The sequence below is a fragment of the Phyllobates terribilis genome, unplaced genomic scaffold (assembly GCF_046119375.1).
Source record: "Phyllobates terribilis strain yellow unplaced genomic scaffold, ASM4611937v1 Scaffold_1__5_contigs__length_1240528914, whole genome shotgun sequence".
Classification (NCBI taxonomy): Eukaryota; Metazoa; Chordata; class Amphibia; order Anura; family Dendrobatidae; genus Phyllobates; species Phyllobates terribilis.
This window is the reverse complement of record NW_027362761.1, coordinates 830,499,697-830,518,293: the sequence shown is the minus strand read 5'-3', so window position 1 is coordinate 830,518,293 and position 18,597 is coordinate 830,499,697. Positions and strand designations below refer to the sequence as shown.

At 40.8% G+C, this 18,597-nt stretch overlaps 1 protein-coding gene across 1 annotated transcript in view; it reads left to right on the top strand.

Moving 5' to 3' along the window:
• Window positions 1-18,597, top strand: part of LOC141153370 (ovochymase-2-like) — a 127,011-nt gene that overhangs the window by 70,150 nt on the left and 38,264 nt on the right. The window contains exons 17-18 of the mRNA XM_073638080.1: window positions 5,280-5,498; window positions 10,000-10,140. Of these exons, the coding sequence (XP_073494181.1) occupies window positions 5,280-5,498; window positions 10,000-10,140 (360 nt within the window). The remainder of the gene's footprint in view (window positions 1-5,279; window positions 5,499-9,999; window positions 10,141-18,597) is intronic.

Below are 18,597 nucleotides of genomic sequence, written 5' to 3'. Positions count from 1 at the left end.
CTATAACTCCTTCAAGCTTGATGGTTTCCTCTGGGGAACAGCAATCTTCAAGTCTGACCACAGATTCTCAATTGAATTAAAGTCTGGGCTTTGACTAGGCCACTCAAAAACATTTTCACGTTTCCCCTTAAACCACTCAAGTGTTGCTTTAGCAATATGCTTTGGGTCATTGTCTTAATGGAAGGTGAACCTCCACCCCAGTCTCAAATCACTGACAGACTGAAACAAGTTTTGCTCAAGAATATCCCTGCTGTATTTTGCACCATCCATCTTCTCCTCCACTCGGACCATTTTCCCGTCCCTGCTGCCAAAAACATCCCCACAGCATGATTCTGCCACCACCATGTTTCACTGTGGGGGGATGGTGTTCTTGGGGTGATGAGCTGTGTTGGTTTGGTGACAAACTAGCATTTACCTTGGTGGCCAAAAAGTTCAATTCTTGTCTCATTCAACCATAGCACCTTCCTCCATACATTTGGGGAGTCTCCCACAAGTCTTTTGGCAAACTCAAAATGATACTTACCATTTTTTGTGTGTACGTAAAGGCTTCTTTCTGCCCACTCTTCAATAATGTCCACCTCTATGGAGTATATGGCTTATTGTGGTCGCATGCACAGATCCTCCAGCCTCGGCTTGGGAACTCTGCAGCGCCTTCAGGGTTACCTTTGGTCTCTGTGCTGCCTCTCTGATTAATGCCATCCTTGTCCAGGCTGAAAGTTTTGGTGGGCCACCCTCTCTTGGCAGGTTTGTTGTGGTACCATGTTGTTTCCATTTGATAATGGATTTGCTGGTGATCCGGGGAATCATCACAGATTGGAATATTTTTTTATAACCCAATCATGAAATTGACTTCTCAACAACTTTGTCCCTGACTTGTTTGAAGATCTCCTTGAACTTCATGGTGTTGTTTGGTTAGTGTTGCATCTTGCTTAATGGTGTTGCAGCCTCTGTGGCCTTTCAGAAAAGGTGTGTATATGTTGAAAGGACATGTGACACTTAGATTGCACACAGGTGGACTTCCTTTCACTAAGCATGTGACTTATGAAGGTAATTGCATGTACCAGAAATATTTAGGGGCTTCATCGTAAAAGGGGTGAATACATATGCACATGCCAATTTTTAGTTATTTAATCGTATAAATTTAATTTATACCGATATTTTTCTCACTTCACTTCACTTTAGTGCTGATATATCACACACGAATCAGATTATGAAAATATTTAAACACAAGTTGTACTGTAACAAAATAGGTAAAAAGCCAAGGGGGTGAATACTTTCGCAAGCCACTATAGATGTTTCCTCATTTTTTTGAACGCTCCGTTCATTTGAATTTCTTTTACCTTTTAAATTTCACATAAACATTGTTTTCTTGGCAAAGGTTTAGTATTGTCTTTTGTAAAAAGTCTAAAAAGTCAATATCCCGTTTGGGAGTACTGACCAGAAAATCTTAACTTTGCAAATGAAACCTTGCTTTCGGTCTTTGCTGAGTGAATCCCATGGGAGAAGTCTTCTTTGTCAGTTCGCACATATGATATAAATAGCACTAGCCTGACAGATTAAATTAGAAGAGGCGAGTTAGTGTTCTCTGCTAAAATGCCTTTATTTCACATCTGTAGAAAAATGGGTTTTATTTAGTCCTTATAATTGTTCAACCAGCAAACATGCTTCATAAACGTATTTTTAGGTTTACTGCCTTTTACATAGTTTGGAACATAGGATTTTCTCTAGAGAGAACGTAGCACTGTTTGTCCTCACCTGCAGGAGCTCCATTAGAGAGCTAGCTCCTGGGAATTCCTGCTTTCAATGACATCTGGAGAAAAGAAAACCACTTCACCTTCCAAAATATTACAAATCTAATACAAAACGTATATTATGACCAGACATCAACATTGGCGAGTTTGATCAGTAAATTGGATCAAAAATGGATATGTCTACGTTTCTTTTTGCGGATCACTCGGTTCGCAAAAATACACGGAAATATGAACAGTCACATAGATTACAATGGGTACTTGTTCTATCCATGAAAAATTTAGATAAAACATGTATGTAAAAACGGATATATGAAAAAGGCCTATTAGTGACTTTTTTGTTGATGCCTTATTCTTTATTTAATTGGCGCCTTTTTTAAAGGGAATCTGTCACCCCCTGGGTGATATCAGACCTCTACTATGGCCATACAGGGTATAGAAAAGTAAATCTATACCTAACTGTATGGTCCATAGCAGAGGTCTGATTGCAGAGAAATCAATTCTATTTTGTACAGGCTATTTTGTAATCCCCGTTTATATGCTTAATTATCATAATCCCCCTCCCCTGCTCCCTGACTACCTGGGCATGCTCAAAGCGGCATTCACATAGAGCGCACGTTGCTTTATCCCGGCCCGTCTCTCCGTGCTCTGCGCCGCAGGTTTCTATTGCGCAGGCGCCGGGGAGTCACTGTCAATTCCCGGCGCCTGAGGGGAAAACATGTGGAGATCATCACTTCGTTGGGCTTAAATGGTTAATTCCAAAATGCCAATAAACATGATGCTGTTTTTTTAAAATTACATAAAAACATATGTACAAAATAAGGTTAAAGGCAAATAAAGGCTGCAATGATACATAAATTAACTAAACAGGGTAAGCAGTCAAGTACAATATTAAATATACAATTTCACAGTAAAATATGAAAAAAGGCATAGAATTTTGTGGACCCAAACTGTACCACCATGTGCCTCCATTTTTAGCATCACAAGGCACCGCTTTTAACATCACAAGGCATCCCTGCTATGCCTGCTCTATGTTTTTCTAGTCTGAGTGTGAAAACTGCTCATCTTGGATACGCAGCACAATATACAGTACTTTCCTTTGTGTCACTAACTCCCCACCTCCGGTGATGATAAGATGACACAATTCAGTTTTACTGTCTGGCCATTTGATGTTAGCACATGCGTACTATTTTTTTTACTCACTTTAGAGGCACTACATGAAAAGCAAACAATTTTAAAAAAAGGAAATAGCCAAAAAATATCACTTTCTGATAATAGAGCTTGGTATAGCTCCTTAAAGGGGTTGTTCAGCCTTAGGCTGCAAGTCTGCAGTCACTCTATGTGACTGTAGACTTGTGAATCCTCACAGTGCACTGTGCGGCGAGGATTCTACGGTGACGGGAGCAGCGGGCACATGACCGCCAGAATGTGATTTGTATACATGTGGTCAAGTGCCGACTAGATGTGTGCAGCCTCGCTTAATGCAAGTGTATTGAGCGAGGTCGGACACAGTATAGTTGGAATGTGACCGGAAGTATGCAAATTGCTTACTTGCAATGACATGACCACCTTCTCCCAACACCGTAACTGGAGAATCATCCCAGCGCAATGTGAGGATTCACAAGTCTGTAGTCACATAGTGTCACGCCAGGTGTGGGAAAGACTTAGTGCAACACAAAGGGAAGAGGGAAAGGGAGCCCAGACTCTAGGGAAAGGGGGAAAGTGGAGACCTCCTAGGTTGATAGTGTCACCCTGTCTCCCCTAACGTCCCTGTATTGGCTCTGCACCAATCGCCGCACTCGTGCCTCTCCCTGTCTTTCCCTGGCGTATGGCTATGACTAGGGAAGGAAGGAGATGAGCACTAGTCGGTCTCCACTAAGCACTATAGACAACAAGGGTACACAAACATGCAGAAATTGCTTAGCTTTAGACGACTCTAGACAAATGCGCACACTGCCTCAAGCTCCAGAGAGGACTAAGTACTTCTCTTGCTAAGCCTTCACAAGTAGTAATGAATATCGCCGGCACCTCCCCCTGAAACACAGCAGGTAGTTATACACCCAGGCAGGGTGTTAATTAGAGGGAGGTAGCCGCTGGGTCCTAGAGACAGCCTCTAAGAAGATGTCTGTAATGCCAAACGTAGAGATCTCCTACAACCAACTGCAGGGTGACTGTCTGTCACCTCTGACACACCCGTGACACATAGAGTGATTGCAGACTATAGTCTAAGGCCGGACAACCCCTTTAATGCCAAAGTGATTTTGTATTTTTTGCACTTTCATTTTTTCCTCCCCTTCTTCCAAGAGGCATAACTATTTTATTTTTCAGCCAACATAGACGTATGAGGGTTTTTTTGCAGAGTGAGATTTAAATGACATCATTCATTTTACCATATATTGTACTGAAAATGGGAAAAAAATTCCAAGGAGAATGAAAAATGGTGAAAAAATGCAATTCTGCCAAACTTTTTTTGTTTTTGTTTTTACAGCGATTATTGCGCAGTAAAAATTACCTGAAAGAAATTATTCTTCATGTCACTATAATTGCAGAAATACCAAACTTCCATAGATTTTTTTTTTTCATTTAAATCATGAAAAAAATTCAGAAGTTTGTAAAATATAAAATTGCTTTCTGTCATCCTTTTCTGAGACCCGTAACGTTTTTAGTTTTCCATTCATGGAAGCAGAGTGAGGGCTTATTTTCTGCAAGTGAGCTGACGGGTTTTATTCATATGATTTTGGGGTACATTCAACATTTTAATCACTTTTATTGCATAGGTAAGTGTGGTGCCCAAAAGAATGCAATTCTGGGGTTTCAATATTTTTCTCTACAGGTTAATTAATCTTACATTTTGATAGATTAGACTTTTACGGAAGTGACAATAGCAAATATGTTAATTTTTTATTTTTCATTTTTAATGGGGGAAAAGGTTGGTGATTGAAATTTTTATATATATTTTTTTTTTAAAAAATTCAAAAACTTGTTTTTACTTTTATTTTTTAGTCCCCTCAGGAGACTTAAACCATCTGATCGCTTATACTATATACTGCAATTCACACTATTGCAGTATATACTGTAGAGAATATTTTGGTCTCATTGGAAGCTTAGCATGTGAATGAGCTGTTCATAGGAGTACCAAGATGGCAGTGAACGGGGTCTTCAGTGGGCCTGAGCTGCCATGATAACCCATGAGTTACCGATGATTCACTTATTCAAACGTCAGTATTTGGTCAGTATTTTGCATCAGTATTTGTATGCAAAAACCAGGAGTGGAACGTACAGGGAAAAACAATAATTGAAAGCTTGATACCTGTTCTGTGTTTTGGAGACTATCCTGGTTTTGGCATACAAATAGTGATCAAATACTGAATGTGTGAATATAGCCTAATAGTGTTTGCAAACACTGATGATCTCATAAAATGCAAAAATATTGATTTAAACAATGTAAATTCCAAAATAAAAAAACTAAATTAAAAGTATAAAAGTAAAATAAAGCTGTTAATAAATGAATTTATTTATTTTAATCTCCAGCATCTGGCTGTGGCAGTGCCAAGGACCTCAGTGAGAAGAATGGGATTTTTACTTCTATGCGATATCCTTCTACATATAGCAATGATGCAGACTGTATTTGGAATATTGTTGCACCAGCTGATGAAGTCATTCATTTACATTTTAATAACTTCGTGCTTGAGGAAAGTACTCTCTGCGGCAATGATAGGGTTGTGATATCAGATGAACTTGGCAGCATTGGTAAGTATTTCTGTCATTACAATTCTTAATTTTTATATAGTGCATTCATTAAGATTGTGTTCACTTATTGTAACTTTGTGGGCGTCAACTGGTCCATCGAGGAGTCGGTGAATTCCCTGGAGGGCTCTGGAACTACTAATGGACTTCCATGTCTAAAAAATCCTAGTTTTTGCTTCCAATGAATGACCCAGACACACTGTTCTCCTTCACTGGCAGGCAGTACACAAGTTCACAATACAAAATCAAGGGAACAACTTGCATCCTGTCAGTGTATCCACAGTCCAAAGCAGGTGGCCACTATTAGATTACATCTTATAGCTGCCTGCCACAGCTCAAGCATACAGTGAAGGAAATAAGTATTTGATCCCTTGCTGTTTTTGTAAGTTTGCCCACTGACAAAGACATGAACAGTCTATAATTTTAAGGGTAGGTTAATTTTAACATTGAGAGATAGAATATCCCCCCAAAAAATCAAGAAAATCACATTGTATAAATGAGATAAATTGATTTGCATTTTGCAGTGTGAAATAAGTATTTGATCCCTCTGGCAAACAACACTTAATACTTGGTGGCAAAACCCTTGTTGGCAAACACAGCAGTCAGATGTTTGTAGTTGATGATGAGGGTTGTGCACATGTCAGGAGGAATTTTGGTCCACTCCTCTTTGCAGATCATCTTTAAATCATTAAGATTTTGAGGCTGTCGCTTGGCAACTTGGAGTTTCAACTCCCTCCATAAGTTTTCTATGGGATTAAGGTCTGGAGACTGGCTAGGCCACTCCATGACCTTAATGTGCTTCTTTTTGAGCCATTCCTTTGTTACCATGGCTGTATGTTTTGGGTCATTGTCTTGCTGGAAGACCCAGCCACGACCCATTTTTAATGTCCTGGCGGAGGGAAGGGGGTTGTCACTCAGGATTTTACTGTACATGGCTCCATCCATTCTCCCATTGATGCGGTGAAGTAGTCCTGTGCCCTTAGCAGAGAAACACCCCCAAAACATAATGTCTCCACCGCCATGCTTGACTGTGGGGACGGTGTTCTTTGAGTCATAGGCAGCATTTCCCTTCCTCCAAACACGGCGAGTTGCGTTAATGCCAAAGAGCTCAATTTTTGTCTCATCTGACTACAGCTCCTTCTCCCAATAGCTCACAGAATCATCCAGGTGTTCATTGGCAAACTTCAGACAGGCCTGCACATGTGCCTTCTTGAGCATGGGGACCTTGCAGACACTACAGGATTTTAAACCTTTAAAGCGTAATGTGTTACCAATGGTTTTCTTGGTGACTGTGGTCCCAGCTACCTTGAGATCATTAACAAGTTCCCCCCGTGTAGTTTTAGGCTGATCTTTCACCTTCCTCATGATCAAGGATACCCCATGAGGGGAGATTTTGCATGGTGCCCAAGATCGATGTCGATTGACAGCCATTTTGCATTTCTTTCATTTTCTTACTATTGCACCAACAGTTGTCTCCTTTACACCCAGCATCTTACTTATGGTTTTGTAGCCCATTCCTGCTTTGTGCAGGTCTATGATCTTGTCCCTGACATCCTTAGAAAGCTCTTTGGTCTTGCCCATGTTGTAGAGGTGAGAGTCTGATTAATTGAGTCTGTGGACAGGAGTGTTTTATACAAGTGACTATGTAAGACAGCTGTCTTTAATGCAGGTAACGAGTTGATTAGGAGTGTCTAACTGGTCTGTAAGAGCCAGAACTCATAATGATTTGTAGGGATCAAATACTTATTTCTCACTGCAAAATGAAAAAAAATTATCTAATTTATACAATGTGATTTTCTTGATTTTTTTGGGGGGCTATTCTATCTCGCAATGTTAAAATTAATCTACCCTTAAAATTATAGACTATTCATGTCTTTGTCAGTGGGCAAACTTACAAAAACAGCAAGGGATCAAATACTTATTTCCTTCACTGTATTGTGAAACTCGAGCAGAAGACAACTTATCAGTCTGGTGTGAACTCTGAAGTCAGTCTAGTATAAATGCTGTTGTCGCTCCATAGTCTAATGTATATGGTGCAGCCAGTGCACAATCGAATAAAAATGCAGCAGTCAAAGCACCGCCTTGTGTAAATGTTGCCATCAGTCCATAATCTAATGTAATAGCTGCAGTCAGTCCACAGTCTAGTGTAAATTCTGCCATCGGTCAACAGTGTAGTCTAAAAGCATTGAAAAGTAGTACTGTGCAGTGTATAATAAGAGCATATGCTGAGAATTACACCTAGCAAACAGGACAGGAGAAGTGGTACTGTGCAGTGTATATATACAGAATAAGGGTTCACACTCATCAGTGTAAATAAAATCGCTCCAATGTTGTTCCTGAAGAGTACAATGCGATTTCTAGCAAGTAGTATCTGCATAACATCCATATGCAATCCATATGCAATGCGTTTTCAACATCAGCTTTTACATACAGTAATTCTCTATGTCATTTAAAGCTAGTTTTCTAAGTAATAAAAGAATCTTAAAAACAGATATAGATTAGATACATAGAAATATGTCATTGAGATATCTAATTAGTGCAATGCGTGTGTAGCTGACTGTACATGTATTTAGCAAATAAAGTAAAGAAGTAAAGAAAAAATGGCGTGGTGTTTACCTCATTTTTCTTAACCAGCTGAGGGAAAGCAGACAGCTAGGGGCTGGTGTTATTATTCTGGGAAGGGACCATGGATCTTCCCAGCTTCTTAATAATAGCTCACAGGTGTCTGTGTAGCTTTTACTGGTTATTAAAAAGGGGGTACCCCCCAAAAAATAGAGGTGGGGTCACCCCTAATTTTAATAGACAGCTGTGGGCTGATATTAATAGGCTGGGAAGGGGCCATGTATATTGTCCATTCATTAGATGCACCAATTCTGGTGTTTAGCATTACCCTGGTGTGTTGGCAAGTGGGGTAATGGTTTTAGGGTTGATGTCAGCTGTTTTATGTTCGCTGACATCAAGCCCAGGGGTAAGTAATGGAGAGGCGTCAATAAGGTGCCCCTATTACTAACCCCGTAAGTAAAAGAACACAAAGCAAAGTCCTTTATTTGAACAAAACACTCCCTGACTCTCTTTTACTCATTTATTAAGATCCAAATAAAAATTAAAAAAACAAAGTAATCCTCACCTGTATATAATCCCTACATATGATGTTCCATGACAATTCCCAGCTCTGCTACATCCAGATGGTGTGTTGAGTGGTGGCATAATGCGACTGCTCACCATGCCAGTCGGAATTCACTGACAGAAGCATGAGAACGCGCCTGCAGTGAGGAGCAGTGATGACAATAAGGTGAGAGGAGTTCATCGCCGATGAACTACGGTAGCCTTACTGACATCCCTGCTCATAACATGAGAAATTCAGCCACATTCACATGTTCAGTATTTGGTCAGTATTTTTAAGCCAAAACCAGGAGTAGGCGATAAATGCAGAAGGGTGCACGTGTTTCTATTATACTTTTCCTCTGACTGTTCCACTCCTGATTTTGGCTTACAAATGCTGAGGTAAAATACTGACCAAATACTGAATATGTGAACGTGGTATCAAGGTGCAGTCAGACATCCATATGAATTGAACCGAGATCGGACACAATACACGGACTGGCTGGCGGGTCTCCCGTTCTGAGTGTGAAAGTTTCATATATTTTTATGAAGCTGTCACACTCAGGGCAAGAGACCCACCTGTCACTCCGTGCATTGCCGTTTGATATTGTTCTAATTTATATAGGTGTCAGAATGCACCCTTAGGGGGCAGACAGATGACCATATTTCTCGTGCGAGGATCCCATTGCAATCCTCGGACTGACCATTGGCTCTCCTGAACTGAGCGTGGCAGCTGAATAGAAATACATCACGCTGTCACGCTTAGGTCAGGGGAGGGCCGGGACAGTCTGGGGACTGCGATGCAATCCTCCCACGAGAAATACGGTCGTCTGCACCCTTAGAATCATTTTTACTCTAGAAAAGCGGCATGAAAGCAATGATGAATGACCCCATTTAGGTACTATAATGTACCTGTTGAGCTGAATAATTACCCAGTGAAAGTCTATATTTGTAATTGTTTGGAAAAACACCGCTACAAATTTTGATGTAGTTTTTTAAGCCAAAGCCAGAAATTGATTTAAAAAGTGTAAGTATATTATGAGTACAAATGGAGCAGCAATAATGTAGCCCCAAAACACATCCAAAAACCACAACGCACAATAGCCACATGTTTAACAAGCAATTACTTGATTTTGTGTGGAACAGGTATTTTGAAAACAAAAAAAATAAGCCATAGTCATGCGGTTTTGTAGGTGAAACAGCTGTCACCCTGCAAAAACAAGTAATTATTTGTGAAAACCAAAGCAGTACTACTCGGCCGCTCTGTCTAGCATTAACCGAAAAAATAGATAGAAAGATATCTTTTATGGTAAAGAAAATTGAAATGATGTGAATGCACTCCAGACATATGCTGCCATTCGCGTGTGCCCCTTCTCACAGAATCTGTATGTTTCCTTTTCAGGTGCCCATTGTGGAAACTATGTCCCAGCTGATCTAGTTAGCTTCAGCAACAAGTTGTCTGTACAATTCAGATCCAACAGCAGGTTGGTGGATGATGGATTTTACACTACCTGGGAATTTGTACATCCATCTTCAATAGCAAGTAAGTTTTTATGCATTGAAAAGAAATGATTGAACAAATAAAGGAAGCAAACTGAATCTTTATTAATTATTAGAAAATATAAATCAAAAGAAGAGACATCAGTTAAAGGGACCATGTCACCCCCAGAGCTGCTATTTACCTACTGACAGATACAGTGGTAATCCGTGGGTAAATAGCATTCAACTCATGTCTGACAGGCTTACTGAGTCAGAGAGAAAATTATGTTATATTCCCCCTGTAGTCGCTTACTTCCAATCATTGGGGAGGTGCAGGGAGCTGTGCCTTTATAGCACACTACACAGTGAGTGAGACTGTAATCACTCCTCGACACTTTGACAGTCTGATCTGCAGCGTGTGTATGTGTGTACAGAGCAGCCTGTCAATCAGAGTGCTGGAGAGTGATTACACCGTGCTTTGGAACAGTGAGCGATGACTCTAATCATTCTCTGCCCAGCCCCAGATGACTAGAACGTGTGGTGCAGTGAAAATATAACTTCATTTTCTCCCTGTAGCCACTGCCTCAGTAAAGCAGGCAGGATTTAAAGGGACTCTGTCAGCACAGAATGACTATTCAAACCAAATACAGGCGCTCAGTGCATCATGGTGGGACCAATCATTTACAGTGCTGCTCACCATTATTGGCGCCCCATCATTTTTTTCATAGACTGTACAATATCTTCAGAAATAAATGGAAATGTACCAAAGTTATATCCTCAGGATTTTTTAATTAGTGGTCCAAAGTAATACAACAATAAAACATTGTTTTTCAACTTCCATGTTGCAATTTCAACAAAGAAACAGAATAAACAGCATGTGCAGCAATAAAGGCACCCCTAATTAATACTTGGTTGCACACCCTTTGGCATTGATCGCAGCCTCCAAACGATTCTTGTAGCCATCTATAAGCTTCTTGCACTTCTCAGCTGGAATTTTCTCCCACTCTTCCTTTGCATTTGTTCAAGCTCTTGAATGTTTGCAGAGTTCTTTTTCTCAATGGCAGATTTCTGCTCACCCCACAGATTTTCAATGGGATTGAGGTCAGGACCAGTGTTGGGCAAACCCGAACAGTAAAGTTCGACATCCGTACCGAACATCTACTGTTCGGTCCCGGACGCCGAACACGGACTTCCTCTGCGTGACAGCGCAGAAAACGCAGGCTCGGATCGCGGTAATTGCATTACCATTACAGGTGTCAGCATGATGTCACAGCTGTGACAGCCACCTGGTTTCCCACACTGTCACGCAAGTGACAGCGCAGAAAACACAGGCTCTGATCGCGGTAATGTCAGGTGTCAGCATGATGCCACAGTTGTGACAGGTGACCCAGCGGTAAATAGCTTATCGCGGGTCATAGGCACTGGCTGATGGTACTACTACCGCCATCAGCCGACGTCTCCTGCCATAGGAAACAGCTGGCACAGGCGTTGCTGGATGGGATCTCCTGTAATAAAAATAAAATAATAAACTAACCTCATCCTTACCATTCTGACGTCCAAATAACGAAGGTCCCATGAAGATTCCATGAACAGAGCAGCCACATAGTATGTGACTGCCCTGGTCATTTGCCAGGAATACACTGACTCAGTGTATTGCTGGGTGTTTGAGGTCAGCGGCTGCGCAGTGAGTATTTTCCCATGCTGCGTAGCGGCTGACCTCAAGTATTGCCGGGTGCTATATGTCAGTGGCTGTGCATTGAGTATTTTCCCAGCTGCGCAGCCGCTGACCTCAAGTACCCGGCAATACACTGACTCAGTGTATTCCCGGCAAATTACCAGAGCAGTCACATACTATGTGGCTGCTCTGTTCATGGAATCTTCATGGGACCTTCGTTATTTGGACGTCAGAATGGTAAGGATGAGGTTGGTTTATTATTTTATTTTTATTACAGAAGATCGTGGGCTTCAGCTGGAATGGGCGTGACGGTAAGTATGGTTTAATTTAGAACATTAAAGGAATCCTGTCGTTATTTCAAAAAAAATATTTTATTATGGGTGTGGGTGGTTTTTTTTACATTTTACTTACACTATGGGGTTAGTAATGGGGGTGTCTTATAGACGCCTCTCCATTACTAACCTGGGCTTGATGTCAGCTGGCATTATAAGCTGACATCAACCCCAACCCTATTACCCCACTGCCACCGCTACAGGGCAGTGGGAAGAGCGAGGCTAAGTGCCATAATTGGCACATCCTATGGATGCGCCATTTCAGGGGCGGCTGAGGGCTGGTGTTTCTAGCCTGGGAGGGAGCCAATATTCATGGTTCCTTCCTAGGCTATTAATACGAGCCCCCAGTTGTCTGCATAGCCTTTGCTAGCTGTTAAAATAGGGGGACCCCAAGTCATTTTTTGGGGGGGTCCCCATTTTATTAGACAGTAAAGGCTATGTATACAGCTGGGGGTTCATATTAGTAGCCTGGGAAGCTCCGTGGGTATTACCCCCTTCCCAGGCTAAAAACACCCCCAGTTGTCCGCTTTCCCTCTACTGCTTAATAAAATTACGAGGGACCCCACGCCATTTTTTTTCCATAAATTTTATCATTTATTAATTAATGACATGAACAGTAAGGTAAATACGCAAAGCACTGATTATATATATATCACATATTTATATCTATCTGTATATCTATCTATCCATATATCTATCTATATATCTATTATATATCAATATCTCTATCATCTATCTATCCATATATGTATTATCTATCCATATATCTATTATCTATCTAAATATCTATCTATATATCTATTATCTATCTATCCATATATCTATTATCTATCCATATATCTATTAATCTATTTATCTATCCATATATCTATTATCTATCAATATATCTATATATCCATATATCTATCTTTCTATCTATAAATCGATTTATCTATCCATATATCTATCTATCTATCCATATAACTATTATCTATCTAAATAGCTATCAATATATCTATTATTTTTCAAAATATCTATTCATATATCTATTATCTATCTATCTGTATATCTATTAATCTATTTATGTATCTAACCATATATCTATTATATATCAATATAGCTATATATCCATATATCTAACTATTATCTATCTATAAATCTATTTATCCATATATCTATCTATCAATCTATTATCTATCAATATATCTATCTATCCATTATCTATCTATCTATATATCAATATATCTATATATCAATATATCCATCTACTATCTATCTTAGATAGATAATTAGATAGATCAACAGATAATAAATAGATATATGGATACATAGATAGATAGATAGATAGATAGATAATAGATCGATAGATAGATGGATAGCTAGATATATAGATAATAGATAGATAATAGATAGATATACAGATAGATAAAAATATGTGATATATATATTCCTTACTTAGCGTGTGTACCTTACTGTTCATGTAATTTATTAATAAATGAGCAAATTTCTTGAAAAATTTGGCGTGGGGTCCCCCGTAATTTTATTAACCAGCAGAGGGAAAGCAGACAGCTGGGGCAGATGTTTTTAGCCTGGGAAGGGGGTAACACCCATGGAGCTTCCCAGGCTACTAATATCAACCCCCAGCTGTATACATAGCCTTTATTGGCAATTAAAATGGGGGACCCCCCAAAAAAATTATATGGGGTCCCCCTATTTTAACAGCTAGCAAAGGCTATGCAGACAGTTGGGGGCTGATATTAATAGCCTAGGAAAGGACCATGAATATTGGCCCCCTCCGAGGCTAGAAACAGGAGCCCTCAGCCGCCCCTGAAATGGCGCATCCATAGGATGCGCCAATTCTGGCACTTAGCCTCGCTCTTCCCACTGCCCTGTAGCGGTGGCAGTGGGGTAATAGGGCTGGGGTTGATGTCAGCTTATAATCCCAGCTGACATCAAGCCCAGGTTAGTAATGGAGAGGCGCCTATAAGACGCCCCCATTACTAACCCTATAGTGTAAGTAAAATGTAAAATAAAACACCCACACCCAGAATAAAATATTTTATTTTAAATAAAGACAGTATTCCTTTAATATTCTAAATTAAACCATACTTACCGTCACGCCCATTCCAACTGAAGCCCTTGATCACCTGTAATAAAAATAAAATAATAAACCAACCTCATCCTTACCTTTCTGACGTCCAAATAACGAAGGTCCCACAAAGATTCCATGAACAGAGCAGCCACATAGTATGTGACTGCTCTGGTCATCTGCCGTGAATACACTGACTCAGTGTTAAGCCGGCAAATCAGGTCACCGCATGCGCAGTGAGTTCATTCATTGCATGCGTGGGAAAATACTCACTGCGCATGCGCAGACCTCATTTGCCAGGAATACATTGAGTCAGTGTATTGCCGGCAAATGAATAGAGCGGTCACACACAGTGTGGCCTCTCTCTTCATGGAATCTTCGTGGGACACTCGTTATTTGGACGTTGGAAAGGTAAGAATGAGGTTGGTTTATTATTTTATTTTTAATACAGGTGATCAAGGGCTTCGGGGATTAGCTGTAAGGTGAGTATATGGTGTTTTTTTATTTTTTATTTTTTGCAGGTTCGGAGATCATTGGGGACAAGGTGTAGGTGACTATAATGTGTTTTATCTTTATTTTAATATTTTTTTATTATTTTTAACATTTCTTTTTTTTACACTCAGCAGAGCACAGACGCCGGATGATAGGAGACTACTGCTACCATCCAGCGGCGCCTGTGCCCGATGTTTCCTATGGCTGGAGGTGCCGGCTGATGGTGGTAATAGTACCATCAGCTGGTGTCTATGACCCGCGGTAAGATATTTACCGCGAGTCACCTATCACAGTTGTGGCATCATGCTGACACCTATCAGCATGATGCCACAGCGCTCTGACCGCTGTAATGTAATTACAGCGATCAGAACCTGTGTTTTCTGCGCTGTCACGCAAATGACAGCGCAGGAAACCAGGTGGCTGTCACAGCTGTGGAATCATGCTGACACCCGTCAGCATGATGCCACAGTGCTCTTATCGCGGTAATGTAATTACCGCGACCAGAGCCCGTGTTTCCTGCGCTGTCACGCAAATGACAGCGCAGGAAACCAGGTATATTCGGGTCCCCCATTCACATTTTTTTCTGCAGCAAAAATGCTTGCAAAACGCATAGTGGGCACACAGCCTCATAGTTGCAAGAGAAGACGAACAGGACTGGTCACATGTTCCTCCCCCAGTGGCCATTTTGAGAACAGCGACATTGTACAGTCTGTGAGAAGAACATGTAATATGTATATATTACTACGTGCCACAAAATTATGTCACCAATAGATTTGTAACTAAAAAAATATATATATATATATATAACATGTAGAGTCTCTTTAATATTTTTTAATGTTCTTTAATAATCACAATACCCACAGCAATTTATAAGATCTTTCATTTTAAAGCAACACTTTCGGCAGTTCTTTGATCAGTATTCTTATCAGTAAATTATTGCTTAAAAATAGTACAGTACTACAAGAAAACAGCATATTTAGAATCAGTATAATTAAAACACTAAGATTAGATGCACCCATCCTCCCAAGAAAAGATATTAAAATAAGTAAAAAAAATTATATGCATCTCAAAAATTGCAGGGAAGAAGCTGGACAGGCCAAGCACTGCATCCATTATATAGCATCCATTACACTATATCTTCATTACCACTGTGTGTCTTCTATCACTACTATAGGATAGTGAGGGTCTGCTGCCATCTAGTGTCAAAGGGAATAAACAGCATTAGTGGTTGGATGACACATTTATACCAGGGCTTCCTAAACTCCGGTCCTCATGGCCCCCGACAGGTCATGTTCTCAGCATTTCCTTAGTATTGCACAGGTGATTGAAGTATCATCGAGAAATCAGGAATTCTCTCACCTGCAATACTACGGAAATGTGAGGACTTGAGTTTTGGAGACACTGATTTATACCAAAGAATTATTCTGGAGAATTTACTTATTTAATTCACTTGGAACTAACAGGACAATGAATACCTTCTTAAGATAAATCCTATTCTCAATTGATCTACTGCAATGACAACAATCATTGATTAGGTTTAAAGGGGTATTCTACCTTCAAAAATGATGGCTCAATCATTTATTTACATATAACATAACAAACAAAGCTGGTACTTTGCTTCCTCAGGTAAAGTGTCTAGTATGTCTACTCTTTTACACTGCTCTGGTTTCACGACGACATCACCACTGCCAATAATCATTGAGCTCAGTAATAGAGATGAGCGGTGTTCGACTAGAACTGTTCGCCAATCTCAAATTCGAGCTGTTTTGGGCGGTGTTCAAGTTGTTCGACGAACCCGAACGATTTGCAAAAAATTCGGCTGTTCGAGGTTATGTTCGATAACTGTTCGTGCACCAAAAGCGTGTCCTGCATGTCTGGTGCTATTTAGAGCACCAATCATGCAGGGATTGTCTGCCACTCACTGTAATGCCACAGCCATGGTGGTTGTGGCATTACAGTGATTGCCCAAATCGATGGGAACAGTGCTCACAGTGAAACATGAAAAGCCGGCAATTCAGCAGCGGCATACACCGGTACCCGACAATTTAGAACCGAAAGAATAGAGCTTCACACATAGATTAGATAGATATAAACATGTCAGCCACATATATACGAAGTACAGTGAAAGTGCTGCTTACTGTACTTGTCATTTAGCGTAAAGGATTTATCAAAAAAAATAATAGTGTTTTCATGCACCGTCTCTTTAAAAAAGCCGGCCGGCAATTCAGCAGCGGTACCCGACAATTTAGAATAGAAGGAATAGAGAATCACACATAGATTAGATAGATAGAAACATGTCAGTCACATATATATGAAGTACAGTGACAGTGTTGATTACTGTACTTGTCATTTAGTGTAAAGGATTTATCAAAAAAAATAATAGTGTTTTCATGCACCGTCTCTTTAAAAAAGCCGGCCGGCAATTCAGCATCTGTACCCAACAATTTAGAATAGAAGGAATAGAGAATCACACATAGATTAGATAGATAGAAACATGTCAGTCACATATATATGAAGTACAGTGACAGTGTTGCTTACTGTACTTGTCATTTAGTGTAAAGGATTTATTAAAAAAAATAATAGTGTTTTCATGCACCGTCTCTTTAAGAAAGCCGGCCGGCAATTCAGGATCTGTACCCGACAATTTATAACAGACAGAATAGAGCTTCACACATAGATTAGATAGATAGAAACATGTCAGTCACATATATATGAAGTACAGTGACAGTGTTGGTTACTGTACTTGTCATTTAGTATTAAAATAAAGGATTTATTATTAAAAAAATTGGCGTGGGGTTCCCCTTAATTTTAGGCTCTAGCGGAGGTTAAGCAGACAGCTGGGGCAGATGTTTGAAGCCTGGGAAGGGGGTAATACCCACGGAGCTTCCCAGGCTACTAATATCAGCCCCCAGCTGAATACATAGCCTTTACTAGCTATTAAAATGGGGGACCCCCCAAAAAAATGACGTGGGGTCCCCCCTAATTTAATAGCTAGCAAAGGCTAGGCAGACAGCTGGGGGCTGATATTAATAGCCCAGGAAGGGAGCCATGAATATTGGCCCCCTCCCAGGCTAGAAACACCAGCCGTCAGCCACCCCAGAAATGGCGCATTCATAGGATGCGCCAATTCTGGCACTTAGCCTCGCTCTTCCACGCTGCCCTGGTGCGGTGGCAGGGGGTAATAGGGCTGGGGTTGATGTCAGCTTATAATGCCAGCTGACATCAAGCCCAGGTTAGTAATGGAGAGGCGTCTATAAGACACCCCCATTACTAACCCCATAGTCAAAGTTAAAAAAAACACAAACACCCAGAATAAAGTCCTTTAATTGAAATAAAGACACAATTCTTTATTGTTCTAAATTAAACCATACTTACCATCACGCCCATTCCAGCTGAAGCCAACGATCTCCTGTAATAAAAATAAAATAATAAAGCAACCTCATCCTTATCTTTCCATGGTTCCCACGACAGCTTCAGCTCTGCTACATCGAGATGACAGGCTGGACCGCAGCAGAACGCCGCCATCCAGCCTGTCATCCCGCAGACACTGAGAAGCGCAGGCTTGCTTGCGCTCTGCAGTGTCTGGCTGTGACGGCATAAAGATGAGACGAGTTCATGTCCAATGAACTCGGCGCACCTCATGCACGTCACTTACAGCGTGGGAGAATTCTCACGCTGAAGCGCTGAGTGCAGGAGAATTTTCCCACGCTGTCAGTGAGGTGCATGAGGTGAGCTGAGTTCATTGGACATGAGCTCACCTCATGCACGTCACTGACAGCGTGGGACAATTCTCCTGCACTCAGCACTTCAGCGTGAGAATTTTCCCACGCTGTCAGTGACGTGCATGAGGTGAGCTGAGTTCATTGGACATGAACTCGGCTCATCTGGATGCCGTCACAGCGAGACACTGAGGAGCGCAAGCATGCCTGCTCTTCTCAGTGTCTGCGGCATGAC